General features: G+C 46.8%; 1 protein-coding gene across 3 annotated transcripts in view; it reads right to left on the bottom strand.

The window, feature by feature from the left end:
- The window catches only part of CEP162 (centrosomal protein 162), a 280,487-nt gene extending 264,664 nt beyond the window's left edge, over positions 1 to 15,823 (bottom strand). Inside the window, exons 1-3 of one of the 3 annotated variants that reach the window (XM_077289792.1) lie at positions 15,537 to 15,812; positions 13,254 to 13,398; positions 4,265 to 4,348 (exon numbers count right to left, since the gene is read on the bottom strand). In XM_077289792.1, coding sequence (XP_077145907.1) covers positions 4,265 to 4,348; positions 13,254 to 13,398; positions 15,537 to 15,596 — 289 coding nt within the window. In that variant the 5' untranslated portion in view covers positions 15,597 to 15,812. Of the gene's footprint in view, positions 1 to 4,234; positions 4,349 to 13,253; positions 13,399 to 15,536 lie in introns of all 3 variants that reach the window. The other 2 variants (XM_077289791.1, XM_077289793.1) reach the window with 2 other exon arrangements.
- Between the last annotated feature and the right edge of the window lie 2,903 nt (positions 15,824 to 18,726).

Here is an 18,726-nt window from a genome sequence, read left to right as displayed (position 1 = left end):
TCTCTGGGAGGTCTCCGACGAAAAAATTTACGGTTCCGAAAGGACTGTTTAAATGGGGCTGGCCCCAGGTTTGGAAACCCCTTCTTTTTGTCTGCTGCTTTCTGGAGGATGTCATCCAGGGTTTCCCCAAACAAGAAATTTCCCTCACATGGGATAGAACACAATTTCAACTTTGTTTGGAGATCCCCTGGCCAGCTCTTAAGCCATAGGGTCCTTCTGGCTGCGTTGGAGAGGGCAGCGGCCTTGGATGTTAAACGTACTGAGTCCGCTGAGGAGTCCGCTAGGAATGCTGCTGCTGCTGCCCTAATTGCAGGGATTGAGTCCAGCAATTTACTTCTGGGTGACCCGTCCTTGATCTGGCTTTCCAGCGGGTCAACCCACACCATCAAAGATCTGGAGGTGCAGGTCGCTGCAACTGCAGGTCTCAAGCTACCCCCAGCCGATTCCCAAGCCCCTTTAAGAAAGGTATCCGCTTTCTTGTCTAAGGGGTCTTTGAGGGTACCCATATCCTCAAACGGGAGCGCGAATTTTTTCGAGGCTTTGGCCACTGCCACATCCAATTTGGGTGCCTTGTCCCAAGAAGTGGACGCCTCATCATCGAAGGGATACTTTCTTTTAAGCGAGGGTACTGAAGAGTTCCAACTGTCCGGTTTTTCCCATTCTTTTTTGATCAGTGTCTGGACATTGGGATTTAACGGAAAAGTTCTCCGCTTTTTTTGTCCCAGACCTCCGAACATAATATCTTGAGCCGTTTTATCGGGTCTGGGATCCTCAACCCCCCATAGTGGCTCTGACGGTTTTAACTAAAGCGTCCACTTCCTCTAGTGGGAAGCAATGATGGCCCGAATCTTCATCGGAGGAAGATAGGGAGGATTTGGAATCGTCAGAGTCCGCGTCCTCAGACGAGGATCAGACAGAGTGAGAATATACCGTCTCCTTCACCTTTTCCTTCCCTTTTTTGGAAGATAACAGGGCACTCTGAACTTCAGATCTAATTATAGTTTTTAGTTCAGATGCGAAGTCAGGGGTCTCTTCACATAATAATCGCTGAATGCAAGATTTACAAAGCTTTTTTCTCCAAAGCTTTGTTACAGGTGGGACAGACCCTATTTTTCTTTTTCTCCAGGCTCTTTTTACCCTAGTAAGGGAGAAGAGGGAGCCCTATTATAAAAAAATGTACACTTTCACGGAGATCACTCACCATCCGGATGTGGAGGCAGGTACCGATTCTGGAGGCGGGCCCGGGTCTGGCAGTGGAGCTTCTTGAGGAGGAGAGTTAGTCCCTGCAGCAGATCTGCTGCGCTGTGTGGACCGACTGCTTGATTCACTTCTTCTGGAGCTCTTTGGGTCCCCTTTCTTATGGTGCTGCTGTCTGGGCTGCAGCTGCTGTGGATCGCTGTCCTCCATGGTTAAACGGAGATAGTGCGACAACTATGTGTGCACCATCTCCCTTTTTGAATTCGGCGCCACCCCCGGCGTTCTGCCTCACTTCCGGTCCTGCGCACATCCCAGGGAGAGGAGAGAGTACCGCGCATGCGCGCGGAGATGACCCGGAAGTTAACGCCGCATTTCCGGAGCGGCGGCCATCTTTCTTCACCCGGAGCGTGCAGCAGCCGGCACCGGAGCTCCGGGTGACCAGCGCCCCTTCCTCCCTCGGAGTCTGGCGGCGGCCTCTGCCCCGCACACCCTGAAGAACCCGTCGGTTCCAGCGGTGGCGGCTTCGGGTGCCGGACGAGCCGCGGCAGGAGCCTCCTCGCTGCCGGAACCCGACTGTCCGGTCCTTTGGAAACGGCGTCTTCGTGTCAGGTACTGCCGAAAAGAGGTTCCCCGTCAGGGACAGGAAACCAACTGATGCGAGGGAGAGGTACCGCCCTTTTATCTGTAGGTTTCCTGTCCCTGAAGGGCAGATCCCCTCTCTCCGTAGTGCTGTCATGGGGGACCGAGAAAAGTCATGTGAAGTCCAAGGGGGCATTACCAGAGATTTTTCTATGGGCGAGTCTACTTCTTCATGAGTTTGACCGATCAAAAGCAGGCAGCAACATACTGGGGGAGGGGGGGGGGGGGGGACATGTCCCCATAGTACCATAGAGCAGGTTTTCTCCTTTGTGAGGCATGTAATGACAGTCTGATCTCACTGATCTTGGGGCAGAGCTGTGTGTCATTACAAAGTGCCAGAAGAGGTGTGATTACATACACATAAAAACTTTCTTCTCATAGCAGTCACTGTGGTAGAAAGAGCAGTACAGCAGAGCTGAGCTATGCCACATTACAAACACCTATGCAGCTCTCATGTGACAGTGCAGTCAGCTCAGGTGTACACTCCTCCCCCACACTGGCAACCATGACGTGAAAGCTTTAAAGTGTATGCAATCATACTACACGCAGCTCTAATCACAGTACTCTGTAATCACATACAACAATGCAGTGAGACCACATAGTCTGTCATTAAAAGTGTCATACTGAAAAATCTGCTCTAAGCTATTGTAGCTGCATGATCTCCCTCCCCACCCCCGTCTATTGCTACCTGCTTATGTTTGGTCAATCTCATGCAAGGAAAGCAGTGCACACCCAGTGAAAGATTTCTGGTAACAGACCCTTGGACTTAAAGGGAAATTCTCAAGTTGCCTCTTGAGTAACTCAGAGTGATGCAGTCTCCTTACTTCCAGGTTTATGGCAGGGTGGGCACTCCTCCTTGAGTGATAGTTTTGGTGAGCTGAGCTGTAGTATAAATAGAACTATAAAGCTCAGCAGAAATTCTGGTTTGTTCTGGAGTATACACTCTAATCACAATATTTACATATAGAAATAACATGGCATTTGAACAAGAACAAAGCTGAGGACAGCAACGTTGACTTGAAGACCTGCTCTGAAAGCTGCAGGCTCAGAAGCTGAAATGGAGGGAAATTGGCGTAAGCAGATAACTGCTGTACAGCAATAAATGGGCTGAAGAGAGTTTATTGTGATGTTAGCCGTTAACCTTTCTCCTAGAATGTACCTTCTGTGCACTCATGGCCGAGCTCCATGGAAGTGAGCTGTGCACTATGACAGATAGAAGCTCATATTGCAGGAAAATGCTCGCAGATAGAAGAAGCGAAAGCAACGTAATTGCAAACTTGCTCATTTTCACGATATCTAGCTAAGGCTACTTTCACACTAGCATCGTTCGACGCACGTCGCAATGCGTCGTTTTGGCAAAGTTGCCCCCATAGTCTTTCATTAGCGACGCATTGCGACAGATTGCCACACGTCGCATCCGTCGTGCAACGGATGCGTCGTGTTTTGGCGGACCGTCGGCACAAAAAAACATTCCATGTAACTTTTTTTGTGCGTCGAGCCATTTTCGACCGCGCATGCGCGCCAGAAATTCCGCCCCCTCCTCCCCGGAACTCACAATGGGCGTTGTAAAACTGCATCCGCTGCCCACGTTGAGCTACACTAGTAACACACTGTCCGTCGGTACGTCAGGCCGACGGTTTGCGACGGCCCGTACCAACGGACTAGTGTGAAAGTTGCCTAACTAAAGCAATTTAATAAATTGAGAATGGCTCTTTTACACAAATTATACCCTAAACTTTACAAGCTAATAACTTCACAATGGAAAGCAGAAATGAAAAAATAAAAACTATATTATAATCAGCTCTGCAGCCACTATTCCTTGATGTGGCCAGGTTGGAGGAATAGTCCGAAAACTAACACTGATTTAAATTCCAAATGTCTATTTAATGTAATAAAGTATATTAGAAAAGCTATTAAATTTATTAAAACGTACGTACCATTCCCCTCTCTATTCTGTTTTTTTAACCTACTTCTGTTTTTATGACATCTTCTTTGAGAATCCCTAGTGCATGCTGGGATAGCCAAACAGGACATCAACAAGGGGCAGAGGCTGCTCTACTGACTCACTGACGTCAATTTCAGGGGCGGGGCTAGTGTCTGCTCTAATGAACGTGCATCGGTTGTCAATTCCAACATATGCTCAGCACAAGCTCCCTTGTCACTGTGCGATATTCTTTTCAACTAACAGTGGCAGTGCGCTCCCTATCTGACTCTAATGAGGAGTGATGAGCCAGTAAGAGAGTGCACTGACAGTAAGCATTATAAGGATAGAACATGGCAACCAACAAGAAAATATTGCCATGCATGGCGAGACGTGGTTATATAAAAATGTGTCAAACAGAAAAACTGTACAATACAAATAGAATATTCAACTGAACTAGCACGACAAAAGCAATACCGGTATGGAAGGTTGAGACAGGTTTCTTACTATGATCCAATTCAGAATTATGTTTGTCTGATATCCCCTGGCTCTTTTGCTTCCTCTGTTTTAAATATGATCTGGATTGTTGTACTTAAAGAAAAAAAAAAAGACACAACAGAAAAAGAAACAAGGAAAGAGAACAAGCACAACAGTCAGGTAAATACAAAGATAAACAGAAAGATGAACAGAAACAAAGGACTGAAAATAAAGAAAAATAGAACGAGTTCAGCTCCCACACACAAAAGGCAGAAATGCTATTAGAAGTATTTTTGCTAAGCCATACCTGACTGGTGGTGGGGAATGAGGGGTCGTGGGGCTTTTATGTTTAAGCAAGTTTTAGGGCTCCTTCACTCACCTTTATTTAATAGGATTTTTTTGCTAACCTATTTGAAGTTCTATACAGGAGCCTTTGCATAAGAACAACAGAAAAGTTTCATACCTAGAGCATACCTTATGGAAAAATTGACTAACCCCCTAAATAATACATATATATACATTAAAAACAACATATGTGTTAAAAACCCCTTTATTAAAATCTCACTTAAAAAAGGTGCACCATATAGGTGATGCTATAAAAATTGACAGCGCCATTAAAATGGTTAACTGCAGCAGACAGAGATCAGTTCCAGCCACTGTGTTAGAGACCAACGTTGGCTATTTAATGCAGCTTTCTGAGCCTGCTCCATACATCCTGACCAGCTCCTTGAAGAATATATCCGTCATGGGGCATTAAAAGGAATCGGTGATGTCAAAAAACTTTATTGAAGTGCTAATTCCTGGTTAATCTGCAGGTTAATACATTCTGAAGCTGTGCGGCTGCAATGAAAGCTGGGCTAAAGGGCTGAAAATCTTACTGATAATAGGATTTTTCCAGAGCCCATGACAGCACCACCTAAGAGAGGGTATCCACCCATCAAGAACAGGAAACTTACTGAATAAAAGGGCAGTACCTCTCCCCCGTATTAGTTGGGTTACAGAGAAGGAGGACCTCTGGACACTTATATGTACAAACCAAAACCAAACAAACACCACAACTTCCAAACTACACACCCAAACAAAAAAGTGCACAACAACCAATGATAGAAGGTGGGGAATATAAGGGTGCCATCATGGGCTCTGAAAAATCCCATTACCGGTAAGATTTTTCCCTTTCTCCCATGACAGCATCACTTAAGAGATTTTTATAAAACAAAATCCAACTTAGGGAGGGATCACAGCTTGTAAAACCATTCTCCCAAAGAGTAGATCAGCAGAGGAGGATAGATCTAGAATTTCATGTTTATAGAAGGTCGAAGCAGAGAACTGTGTCGCTGCCTAACTTATGTGGTCGATAAACACCTCTGCGTTCCTCTGTCCAAGAAGTGACAGCCCAAGTGGAATGAGCTTTCAAGTTCTCTGGACCTGACAAATTACTAGAGGAATAGGCTAACCTAATGGCTTCCCTAATCAATCTAGCTAGGGGTACGGATGCGCCGTCAGTTCCACTAAGATTTTCATAAATACCCTCGGAGCCATGGACAGACCGAAGGCTTAGGCTCTGAACTGGAAATGCCCGACTTCCTTGATAAGAGGCAAGGCCACTCTCAGAAAGGTTTGATCTTCCATATGGATTGGAATATTGCAATAAGCGTCTTTAAGGTCTAACACACTCATGCAGCAACCGGAAAATAGCATATTCTTTATAGCTGATTTTATGGACTCCATCTTGAAGGGTCTGTATTTGTTTAACCTTCAGATTCACTATAGTCCAGAAGGTGCCATCTGGTTTCTTTATCAAGAGGGGGGAATAAAACCCCCTTCCTTGATGTTAAGGCCCCGTCTCACATAGCGATTTACCAACGATCACGACCAGCGATACGACCTGGCCGTGATCGTTGGTAAGTCGTTGTGTGGTCGCTGGGGAGCTGTCACACAGACAGCTCTCTCCAGCGACCAACGATCAGGGGAACGACTTCGGCATCGTTGAAACTGTCTTCAACGATGCCGAAGTCCCCCTGCAGCACCCGGGTAACCAGGGTAAACATCGGGTTACTAAGTGCAGGGCCGCGCTTAGTAACCCGATGTTTACCCTGGTTACCAAAAAAAACAAAACAGTACATACTCGCCTTTCGGTGTCCGTCAGGTCCCTTGCCGTCTACTTCCTGCTCTGACTGAGTGCCGCCGTACAGTGAGAGCAGAGCGCAGCGGTGACGTCACTGCTGTGCTGTGCTCTCACTGTACGGCCGGATCTCAGTCAGAGCAGGAAGCAGACGGCAAGGGACCTGACGGACATCAGATGGTGAGTATGTACTGTTTGTTTTTTTTGGTAACCAGGGTAAACATCGGGTTACTAAGCGCGGCCCTGCACTTAGTAACCCGATGTTTACCCTGGTTACCAGTGAAGACATCGCTGGATCCGTGTCACACACACCGATTCAGCGATGTCAGCGGGACCTCAACGACCAAAAAACGGTCCAGGCCATTCCGACACGACCAGCGATCTCGCAGCAGGGGCCTGTTCGTTGGTACGTGTCACACATAGCGAGATCGCTACTGAGGTCGCTGTTGCGTCACAAAACTTGTGACTCAGCAGCGATCTCGCTAGCGATCTCGCTATGTGAGACGGGGCCTTTACACTGGCTCTTCTGTGAGGACTCATTTCTCTGTTGAGAACTTCTGCCTCCAGGGCTATCTGTTCCTCACGAGAACTTCCAAGAGATGTTACTCTGAGGGTCTGCAGGGGAACAGTCCTGAATTCCCATCTTAAGCCTGCTTCCACAATCTCAAGGATCTAGTCACTGGATGAAATTTTCTCACATGTAGGAAGAAAGAGAGAAAGCCTGCCTCCTACCTGGGAAAACCAGTCACTGGGAAGATTTTCTTGGTTCTGAGGAGGGGCCTCCAAACATGAAACCTTTATTTTATCCCTGGCCTTGTCTAAGAGATCATGAGATCATCCAAAGAGAAATTCCCCATCACAAGGGATTGAACGTCTCCTTTTCAGCTTTTGAGCCACAGTGCTCTACGGGCAGCATTACAGAGTCCTGCTAAAGCTGCCAGCCTCGCTGAGTCTGCTAAAGCCTCTGCAAGAAAAATAGCTGCTTCTTGCATCAACAGGAAATTAGCCAGCATCTTTTCTCTAGGGACATTATCTTAAATCTGATCCGCTAGTTGGTGCAACCAGACCATCATAGATCTAGCCGTACAAGTTGGCTTTAGTGCCCCCGCCGAGGACTTCCAGGTCTGCTTCAAATATCCATCTGCCTTCCTATCCAGGGGGTCCTTTAGAATGCCCAAATCGGCAAAATAGACTTTCTGGATGATTTGGCCACAGCTACATCTATTTTAGGGATTTTCTTTGATATGGCTGATTTTGCTTAATCAAAGGGTTAATGAGCATCTGGATCTTGTAATTAATGGGACACATGCATCTTCTGCTCTGATCTGCCAAACACGCCATCTTGAATTGATCAAAGGGTTTTAGTATCCAAGACGCCCATGGTAACTCTCAATGCTTTAACTAACTTATCAGTGTTTTCTATGGGAAAACACGGTCTATCACCTGTACAACCATTGGAGGATGAGGAAGAAGAGTTAGATCTAATTTTATCTTCTGATCTTATAGGTTCATCTGAATCAGTCAATTGTCGCATAGACTTTCTTCCTTTTACCAACTTCCTTCTGAATAAGGGACTTAACGGAATCCTTAACTTCTGCCCCGATTACGGATTTTAACCCCTTTACCCCCAAGGGTTGTTTGCACGTTAATGACCGGGCCAATTTTTACAATTCTGACCACTGTCCCTTTGTGAGGTTATAACTCTGGAACGCTTCAACGGATCTTGGCGATTCTGACACTGTTTTCTCGTGACATATTGTACTTCATGATAGTGGTAAAATTTCTTCGATATAACTTGCGTTTATTTGTGAAAAAAATGGAAATTTGGCGAAAATTTTGAAAATTTCGCAATTTTCCAACTTTGAATTTTTATGCCTTAAATCACAGAGATTTGTCACACAAAATACTTAATAGGTAAAATTTCCCACAAGTCTACTTTACATCAGCACAATTTGGGAACCAAAATTTTTTTTTGTTAGGGAGTTATAAGGGTTAAAAGTTGACCAGCAATTTCTCATTTTTACAACACCATTTTTTTTTTAGGGACCACATCTCATTTGAAGTCATTTTGAGGAGTCTATATGATAGAAAATACCCAAGTGTGACACCATTCTAAAAACTGAACCCCTCAAGGTGCTCAAAACCACATTCAAGAAATTTATTAACCCTTCAGGTGTTTCACAGGAATTTTTGGAATGGTTAAATAAAAATTAACATTTAATTTTTTTTTTTTTTTTTTTTTTTTTTTTTTACACAAAATTTATTTCAGCTCCAATGTGTTTTATTTTACCAAGGGTAAAAGGAGAAAATGGACCCCAAAAGTTGTTGTACAATTTGTGCTGAGTACGCTGATACCCCATATGTGGGGGTAAACCACTGTTTGGGCGCATGGCAGAGCTCGGAAGGAAAGGAGCGCCATTTGACTTTTCAATGCAAAATTGACTGGATGCCATGTCGCGTTTGGAGAGCCCCTGATGTGCCTAAACATTGAAACCCCCACAAGTGACACCATTTTGGAAAGCAGACCCCCTAAGGAACTTATCTAGATGTGTGGTGAGCACTTTGACCCACCAAGTGCTTCACAGAAGTTTATAAATGCAGAGCCGTAAAAATTAAAAATCATATTTTTTCACAAAAATTATCTTTTCGCCCCCAGTTTTGTATTTTCCCAAGGGTAACAGGAGAAATTGGACCCCAAAAGTTGTTGTCCAATTTGTTCTGAGTATGCTGATACCCCATATGCGGGGGGGAACTACTGTTTGGGCGCATGGCAGAGCTCGGAAGGGAAGGAGCGCCATTTGGAATGCAGACTTAGATGGATTGGTCTGCAGGCGTCACATTGCATTTGCAGAGCCCCTGATGTACCCAAACAGTAGAAACCCCCAAAAGTGACCCCATATTGGAAACTAGACCTCCCAAGGAACTTATCTAGATGTGTTGTGAGAACTTTGAACCCCCAAGTGTTTCACTACAGTTTACAACGCAGAGCCGTGAAAATAAAAAATCTTTTTTCCCCACAAAAATGATTTTTAGCCCCCCAAATTTATATTTTCCCAAGGGTAACAAGAGAACTTGGACCCCAAAAGTTGTTGTCCAATTTGTCCCGAGTACGCTGATGCCCCATATGTTGGGGTTAACCCCTGTTTGGGCGCACGGGAAAGCTCGAAAGGGAAGGAGCACTGTTTTAAATTTTCAATGCAGAATTGGCTGGAATTGAGATCGGACGCCATGTCGCGTTTGGAGAGCCCCTGATGTGCCTAAACAGTGGAAACTCCCCAATTCTAACTGAAACCCTAATCCAAACACACGCCTAACCCTAATCCCAATGGTAACCCTAACCACACCCCTAACCCTGACACACCCCTAACTCTAATCCCAACCCTAATCCCAACCGTAAATGTAATCCAAACCCTAACCCTAACTTTAGCCCCAACCCTAACCCTAACTTTAGCCCCAACCCTAACTTTAGCCCCAACCCTAACTTTAGCTCCAACCCTAACCCTAGCCCTAACCCTAGCCCTAACTCTAATTGGAAATAAATACATTTTTTAAATTTTATTATTTTTCCCTAACTAAGGGGGTGATGAAGGGGATTTTGATTTACTTTTATAGCATTTTTTATAGCGGATTTTTATGATTGACAGCCGTCACACACTAAAAGACGCTTTTTATAGCAAAAACGTTTTTGCGTCTCCACATTTTGAGACCTATAATTTTTCCATATTTTGGCCCACAGAGTCATGTGCGGTCTTGTTTTTTGCGGGACGAGTTGACGTTTTTATTGGTAACATTTTCGGACACGTGACAGTTTTTGATCGCTTTTTATTTCGATTTTTGTGAGGCAGAATGACAAAAAAACAGCTATTTATGAATTTCTTTTGGGGGAGGCGTTTATACCGTTACACGTTTGGTAAAATTGATAAAGCAGTTTTATTCTTCGGGTCAGTACGATTACAGTGATACCTCATTTATATCTTTTTTATGTTTTGGCGCTTTTATACGATAAAAACTATTTTATAGAATAAATAATTATTTTGGCATCGCTTTATTCTGAGGACTATAACTTTTTTATTTTTTCTTTGATGACACAGTATAGCGCCTCGTTTTTTGCGGGAAAAGATGATGTTTTCAGCGGTACCATGGTTATTTATATCCGTCTGTTTGATCGCGTGTTATTCCACTTTTTGTTCCGCGGTATGATAATAAAGCGTTTTTTGCCTCGTTTCTTTTTTTTTTTTCCTACGGTGTTCACTGAAGGGGTTAACTAGTGATATAGTTTTATAGGTGGGGTCGTTTCGGACGCGGCGATACTAAATATGTGTACTTTTATTGTATTTTTTTATTATTTAAAGAAATGTATTTATGGGAATAATATATATATATTTTTCTTTATTTAGGAATATTTTTTTTTTTTTTTTAACACATGTGGAAATTTTTTTTTTTTACTTTGCCCCAGGAGGGGACATCACAGATCGCTGATCTGACAGTTTGCATAGCACTCTGTCAGATCACCGATCTGACTTACAGCACTGCAGGCTTACCAAGCGCCTGCTCTGAGCAGGCACTCGGTAAGCCACCTCCATCCCTGCAGGACCCGGATGCCGCGGCCATCTTGGATCCGGGCACCTGCAGCGAGGAGGAGGTAAGAGTCGCGTTGCTCCGGCGGTCTCAGGGAAGCCCGCAGGGAGCTCCCTCCCTGCGCGATGCTTCCCTGTACCGCCGGCACACTGCGATCATGTTTGATCGCGGTGTGCCGGGGGTTAATGTGCCGGGGGCGGTCCGTGACCGCTCCTGGCACATAGTGCCGGATGTCAGCTGCGATAGTCAGCTGACACCCGGCCGCGATCGGCCGCGTTCCCCCTGTGAGCGCTGCCGATCGCGCTGGACGTACTATCCCGTCGGTGGTCATACGGGCCCACCCCACCTCGACGGGATAGTACGTCCAATGTCAGAAAGGGGTTAAATCCATGGAGAAGCTGAGGGAATTTACAGATGGTTTTCTGTATACATTCTGGGCAGAGTAATTTCTGGTATGAACCGGGCAACTTATGTCTGCACAGAGCACACTCCTGATTTTTGAGTTTGACGCTACACTTCTTAGGCCTTTTCTAGTAAATAAACACACAGAAAGATGACCTAATTACCATGGTGAACTTTCACGTAGCTCACTCACCACTCTGGCGTTCAATCTATGGTACCGGAATCAGAGGCTGCATGATTTTTCTCCCAAGCAGGTGATGGATTCACAATCTGCTCTTCTCGCTGGTCTTACTGCCACTTTTGCCACTGATGCAGCAGCTGCAGTCTCTTTGATGCTGCTGCTGTCACACCAGGGGAGGGAGAACCAGAGCAAACTAGCTCTTTGAAGGACAGACTTCAGCTTAAATGAGGGACCAGCCACAGCCACAACTCCAGCACTTCCTCTGGACTAATCCCACTTCAGCATCAGACTCCTCCGGAACGCTCGCAATAGGGAGCCCAATCAGGCACGCCCTGCATATGCGCAGACCTGGCTCTTTGTGGCCACATTATTTTTTTTACGGTGCTCTCATCATCGTGGTGTGCCGATTCAAATCCACTAGTTATCAGTGTGTCCCATGCACGCACAGACACAGGCGACCAGTGTCTCCGGCGCACTCGACAGCAGGGCACACCAATACAGGGAGCCCTGCGGATGCCCGGGCCAACGAGGCGGCCAAAGACATTTGAAAAAGAAGTCTCTACCGGTGATGAGCGAATATACTTGTTGCACGGGTTTTCCCCAGCACGCTCGGGAGTTCTCCGAGTATTTGTTAGTGTTCGGAGATTTAGTTTTCATCACCTCAGCTGAATAAGGCAGGAGAAAAGAGCGCAGGCGCCGCATCATTTCAAAACAGCGGCGAGGAGGAGGCGGCGCCCGGCGCCAAGATGTGAGTGACGGCTGTGTGGCGTCTAAAGCAAGGGGGAAAGGCCTGCCTCCTTGACTGAAGACAAGGTATTTTGGACAAATTATAAAACTGATTATTTCGGCAGTTACAGTACCCAGAACTAAAAGAGCCACCTTGTCAGAATGCAGCATTACAGCTGCACAAGGTGGCTCTTTTAGTTAAAAACGCCTGGGGGGGTGACAGGTTCCCTTTAAGGTTCCCTCAAGTACAGGGAAACAAACTGATGCGGGGCAGAGGTACTGCTATTTTATTCAGAAGGCTTCCTGTCCTTGATTTGCGGATGCCCTCTCAGGTGGTGCTGTCGTGGGACACAGGGAAAAATCAACATTTTTCCTTCTGGTCGCCTCCAGCTTTCAGTCACAAAGGCGCAGCTTCAGTCATAGTACAAAGTGAGACGGCTGTAACCACAAACCTGGGCACTGACTTACAGCTGGCTCAGCAATGCATTGGTACACTATGTACAGAATGGTGATGGATGCTACACCTCTATGACTGAAAGCCAAAAGATGCCTGCAGCAATAAAGTTTACTTCCTACAGCAGCAGAGCTCTCTGTGTGGTGGCGGCACGGCTTCAGAGCGCTATTAACCTGCAGATTATCACTGTTCTATCAGTGAGAGATTATCATATAAAAAAATTGTACAGACATTGCCCAACAGTGGACTCTTATTGTTTACATACAAGGATAACAATGAACTCTTATGTGACATGACATACAGCTCTGGTGCTGTACTTGTATACAGCTGTGTCTATGTGACCAGCACAGATTCTATCCTCAGACAGTTAATAATCCTGGTTCTCACTGACTAACTACATGCAGGAAATGTATTACAATACGGTAACTCTTTTTCCTTAAAGTCTAAAGATATTGAACATGCTTTCAGCCTTTTCAAAATGATAGTGTTACATTTTTGAAAACTTCCTAGGTTCTTCAACCAGCAAGAGGTCTCCAGACAAGCTTGTTTTTCATACCTCCATCACCAGAGTCATCTTCAGTCAACCACCATGGAGAAGCATCTTTCTTGTTTTTCTTGTTTGCTTCTTTAACTTTCGGCTTTCCAAGATTTTCAAGAACAATTGATTTTTTGTTATTATCAAACGAGTCATCTGAAAGAGACTAAAACATGCAAATAATGAAATGGCTAACAGAAAAAAAAATCCAAACATGCATTATAACTATATTTGCATGCAAGAGGACATGACGCACACAGCAACTAGAAAGATTAAAACATTCCATATCAAGAAGCGTAACGATTGCAGTCAGAGGGTACGACTACAATGGGCCCAGTGTGGGAGGGGGCCTGCCAGCAACGCCTATTTCACCTGGATGTGCGTCCTTGGATGCACATTCAGATGAAACGTACTGTGGTGCAGAGATCTGCCGGTTCCCTGCACCGGCTAATCAGAGGCTGGAAAATGACATCCGTGTGGCCCGTCATGGGTGGCTCATGGCAGTGACGTCTTGCACTGCCCATGCCGACATGCCAGGGTCATCAGTCGGCCTTTGCATCGGCTATACAAGATCCAATACATCGTGGCAGCGAGAGAGAATAAGAATAAACATTTGTTTCCTTAAAAAAAAAAAAAAAGTGGAGAAAAAAAAGAGGACATTTTAATGAACATTAAACCAGGAAGGTGACCTGGATCGGAGACATTGCTATAGGATTGGGACCGGGATTGAGGGGGCATTATTACAGGAAGAGGTCATGAAGGGGGCATTATACCAGAAAGGAGCCCAGCATGAGGGACATTTATTCACAAAGAGGCCAGGAGGGTCAAATTGTGGGCCCAGGATGGAGGACGTTATACTATAAAGGGGCCCAGGATAGGGACATTATATTAGGTAGGGGAACAGGAAGGGTGACATACCAGGAAGGGACCCAGAATGGGGGACATTATACCAGGAAGAGACAGGCTGGGGGACATTGCGGCAAATACGCACGTGAAAGGTTCTAAAATGCTACAACATGCTGGTGGGGCCCCAAGTATTGCACTCTAGTTTCACCACTGTTTGTCTATGTGCTAGATTTTCAGCATACATACACACTACAAGTTTCATCTTACAAACATGTATAGCACGGATGTATGCTCATAATATAACACATACCTATGTATGCAAACTTACAAAGTGCCCGGTATGTAGGTCAGTACAAATATACTGTTATATTATTAATAATAGAAAAAAATACATTTAAAATTAAGTGATATTTAGTGTAGTGGATCATATCTGGTCCAGCAAGGTCAGGGGGATATATTAGGCATCCAGTACAGAGCGGTATGGACATGTGTAAGTGGTCCACAGCGTCCAGATCCGGCACAGCTCCGTGTCCCAGGGTGCTGCAGATCAGCCCCATTCGTTTCATTAGGAGCGGAGCTGCAGAGCAGAATAATGGCCTCTACACTGTATTCAGAGCTGGGGGCTGATCTGTGGTGGTCCCTGGTGTGGAGCCCCCACTAACATGCCACTGATGACCTATCCTGTGGCCGTGTAATAACAGTATCTATCTATATATATAATTGTCTAAGGGTTTTCCCGTCTGTCTGTCTGTCCTGGAAATCCCGCGTCTCTGATTGGTCGAGGCCGCCAGGCCTCAACCAATCAGCGCCGGGCACAGTATCGACGTAGATGTCATAATGGTTGCCATGGCGACGATGATGTCATAAAGGTTGCCTCGACCAATCAGCGACGGGCACAGTCTGCCGCGAATTCTGGAATCATCATTGTCCATATACTACGGGGACATGCATATTCTAGCGACGGGCACAGCATGGCGATGATGATGTCATAAAGGTTGCCTCGACCAATCAGCGACGGGCACAGCATGGCGACGATGATGTCATAAAGGTTGCCTCGACCAATCAGCGACAGGCACATTCTGCCGCGAATTCGCCTCGACCAATCAGCGACGGGCACAGTATCGACGTAGATGTCATAATGGTTGCCATGGCGACAATTATGTCATAAAGGTTGCCTCGACCAATCAGCGACGGGCACAGTCTGCCGCGAATTCTGAAATCATCATTGTCCATATACTACGGGGACATGCATATTCTAGAATACCCGATGCGTTAGAATCGGGCCACAATCTAGTAATATATAATGGCAGGTAGCTGTGGAAGGGCAGAAGCCGGCACCACATGCACCATTGGCAGTTGTTGTAGCTGACATATGCCGTCACGTTGTGAGATGGGTGAGGCAGCGGCCAGTGCCCAGGGTCCTAGTGCCCCGGGACAGTGCAGCTCCTTGTGAGGTACCTCCTTTAAGAACTGTTCAAACTGCTCATCCAACTCCTCCTTAGACAGCCGGTGAGACATGGCTCCTCTGTGCAGATATTACACTGCGGTCAGGAACAGCTCCACCATACGACCAACCGTGAAGAAGTAGAGCGGGAAGCCTCACAGAAGAGGCCCGCGTCACTTGAGGCCCGCGTCACTTCACGTCAGGAACACCGGGCGACACAACATAACCGGCGCGGGACAGGTAACCAAGACAACACATCCCTGCCGCTCGCGTTCCCGCCCACTGTAGTTGAGGAACAGCCAATCGCTCGTCTCCGCGTAACTACCAATAGGGACACGGAAGTCACGGGCTTCCTGTAAGCAAGAAGAAGAGCGGGGAGAGGTGATTGGCTGGAAGCCGTAGGCCTTGTGGGTGGAGCTTCTCCTGAGCGGCATGACGTCACGGGAAGAGGCGGGGCCTTACAAATAGCGCTCCCGTCCCGTGCCGCTGTACAGTCAGTGTACAAACAGCAGTCAGTGCATGTGGGTGGGGTATGAGGTGGCCTGGTGGAGCGGCTCAGGTACGCCGGGTTCTAGTCACCCACCTCCCTAAGTGGGGGATGACGCTAGTGATGGGCAGGCCGGCTCTGGTTTTGCACAAAGTTCTGTTTTCTAATGTTATTTCTCGAGTCCCTGACTGTAAAGCCAGTGCCTCGTTATACAGCGGTATAGGTATCAAGTGCAGCAGTACGGCCGCTGTATAGCACTGCAATGTCCGTAGCGTGTACTCTCACCAGGAATAACGCTGTTACCCTGCAGATACGGGAGGAATAACGCTGTTACCCTGCAGATACAGGGTGGAATAACGCTGTTACCCTGCACATACGGGGAGGAATAACGCTGTTACCCTGCAGATACAGGGCGGAATAACGCTGTTACCCTGCAGATACGGGGAGGAATAACGCTGTTACCCTGCAGATACAGGGCGGAATAACGCTGTTACCCTGCAGATACGGGGAGGAATAACGCTGTTACCCTGCAGATACGGGAGGAATAACGCTGTTACCCTGCAGATACGGGGAGGAATAACGCTGTTACCCTGCAGATACAGGGCGGAATAACGCTGTTACCCTGCGAATCCGGGGAGGAATAACGCTGTTACCCTGCAGACACGGGGAGGAATAACGCTGTTACCCTGCAAATACGGGGAGGAATAACGCTGTTACCCTGCAGATACGGGAGGAATAACGCTGTTACCCTGCAGATACGGGGAGGAATAACGCTGTTACCCTGCAGACACGGGGAGGAATAACGCTGTTACCCTGCAAATACGGAGAGGAATAACGCTGTTACCCTGCAAATACGGGGAGGAATAACGCTGTTACCCTGCAGATACAGGGTGGAATAACGCTGTTACCCAGAAGATACGGGGAGGAATAACGCTGTTACCCAGAAGATACAGGGAGGAATAACGCTGTTACCCAGCAGATACGGGAGGAATAACGCTGTTACCCAGAAGATACGGGAGGAATAACGCTGTTACCCAGAAGATACAGGGAGGAATAACGCTGTTACCCTGCAGATACGGGGAGGAATAACGCTGTTACCCTGCAGATACGGGAGGAATAACGCTGTTACCCTGCATATACGGGGAGGAATAACGCTGTTAACCTGCAAATACGGGGAGGAATAACGCTGTTACCCAGCAGATACAGGGTGGAATAACGCTGTTACCCTGCAGATACGGGGAGGAATAACGCTGTTACCCTGCAGATACGGGAGGAATAACGCTGTTACCCTGCAGATACGGGGAGGAATAACGCTGTTACCCTGTAGATATGGGGAGGAATAACGCTGTTACCGTGCAGATACGGGAGGAATAAGGCTGTTACCCAGAAGATACAGGGAGGAATAACGCTGTTACCCAGCAGATACGGGAGGAATAACGCTGTTACCCAGCAGATACGGGAGGAATAACGCTGTTACCCAGAAGATACGGGAGGAATAACGCTCTTACCCAGCAGATACGGGGAGGAATAACGCTGTTACCCTGCAGATACGGGGAGGAATAACGCTGTTACCCTGCAGATACGGGGAGGAATAACGCTGTTACCCTGCAGATACGGGGAGGAATAACGCTGTTACCCAGCAGATACGGGGAGGAATAACGCTGTTTCCCAGCAGATACGGGGAGGAATAACGCTGTTTCCCAGCAGATACGGGGAGGAATAACGCTGTTTCCCTGCAGCTACGGGGAGGAATAACGCTGTTACCCTGCAGATATGGGGAGGAATAACGCTGTTACCCTGCAGATACTGGAGGAATAACGCTGTTACCCTGCAGATACGGGAAGAAATAATGCTGTTACCCTGCAGATATGGGGAGGAATAACGCTGTTACCCTGCAGATACGGGGAGGAATAACGCTGTTACCCTGCAGATACGGGAGGAATAACGCTGTTACCCTGCATATACGGGGAGGAATAACGCTGTTAACCTGCAAATACGGGGAGGAATAACGCTGTTACCCAGCAGATACAGGGTGGAATAACGCTGTTACCCTGCAGATACGGGGAGGAATAACGCTGTTACCCTGCAGATACGGGAGGAATAACGCTGTTACCCTGCAGATACGGGGAGGAATAACGCTGTTACCCTGTAGATATGGGGAGGAATAACGCTGTTACCGTGCAGATACGGGAGGAATAAGGCTGTTACCCAGAAGATACAGGGAGGAATAACGCTGTTACCCAGCAGATACGGGAGGAATAACGCTGTTACCCAGCAGATACGGGAGGAATAACGCTGTTACCCAGAAGATACGGGAGGAATAACGCTCTTACCCAGCAGATACGGGGAGGAATAACGCTGTTACCCTGCAGATACGGGGAGGAATAACGCTGTTACCCTGCAGATACGGGGAGGAATAACGCTGTTACCCTGCAGATACGGGGAGGAATAACGCTGTTACCCAGCAGATACGGGGAGGAATAACGCTGTTTCCCAGCAGATACGGGGAGGAATAACGCTGTTTCCCAGCAGATACGGGGAGGAATAACGCTGTTTCCCTGCAGCTACGGGGAGGAATAACGCTGTTACCCTGCAGATATGGGGAGGAATAACGCTGTTACCCTGCAGATACTGGAGGAATAACGCTGTTACCCTGCAGATACGGGAAGAAATAATGCTGTTACCCTGCAGATATGGGGAGGAATAACGCTGTTACC

Source organism: Ranitomeya variabilis, chromosome 2 (genome assembly GCF_051348905.1).
Source record: "Ranitomeya variabilis isolate aRanVar5 chromosome 2, aRanVar5.hap1, whole genome shotgun sequence".
Taxonomy (NCBI): Eukaryota; Metazoa; Chordata; class Amphibia; order Anura; family Dendrobatidae; genus Ranitomeya; species Ranitomeya variabilis.
This window is presented reverse-complemented; position numbering and strand designations above follow the sequence as displayed.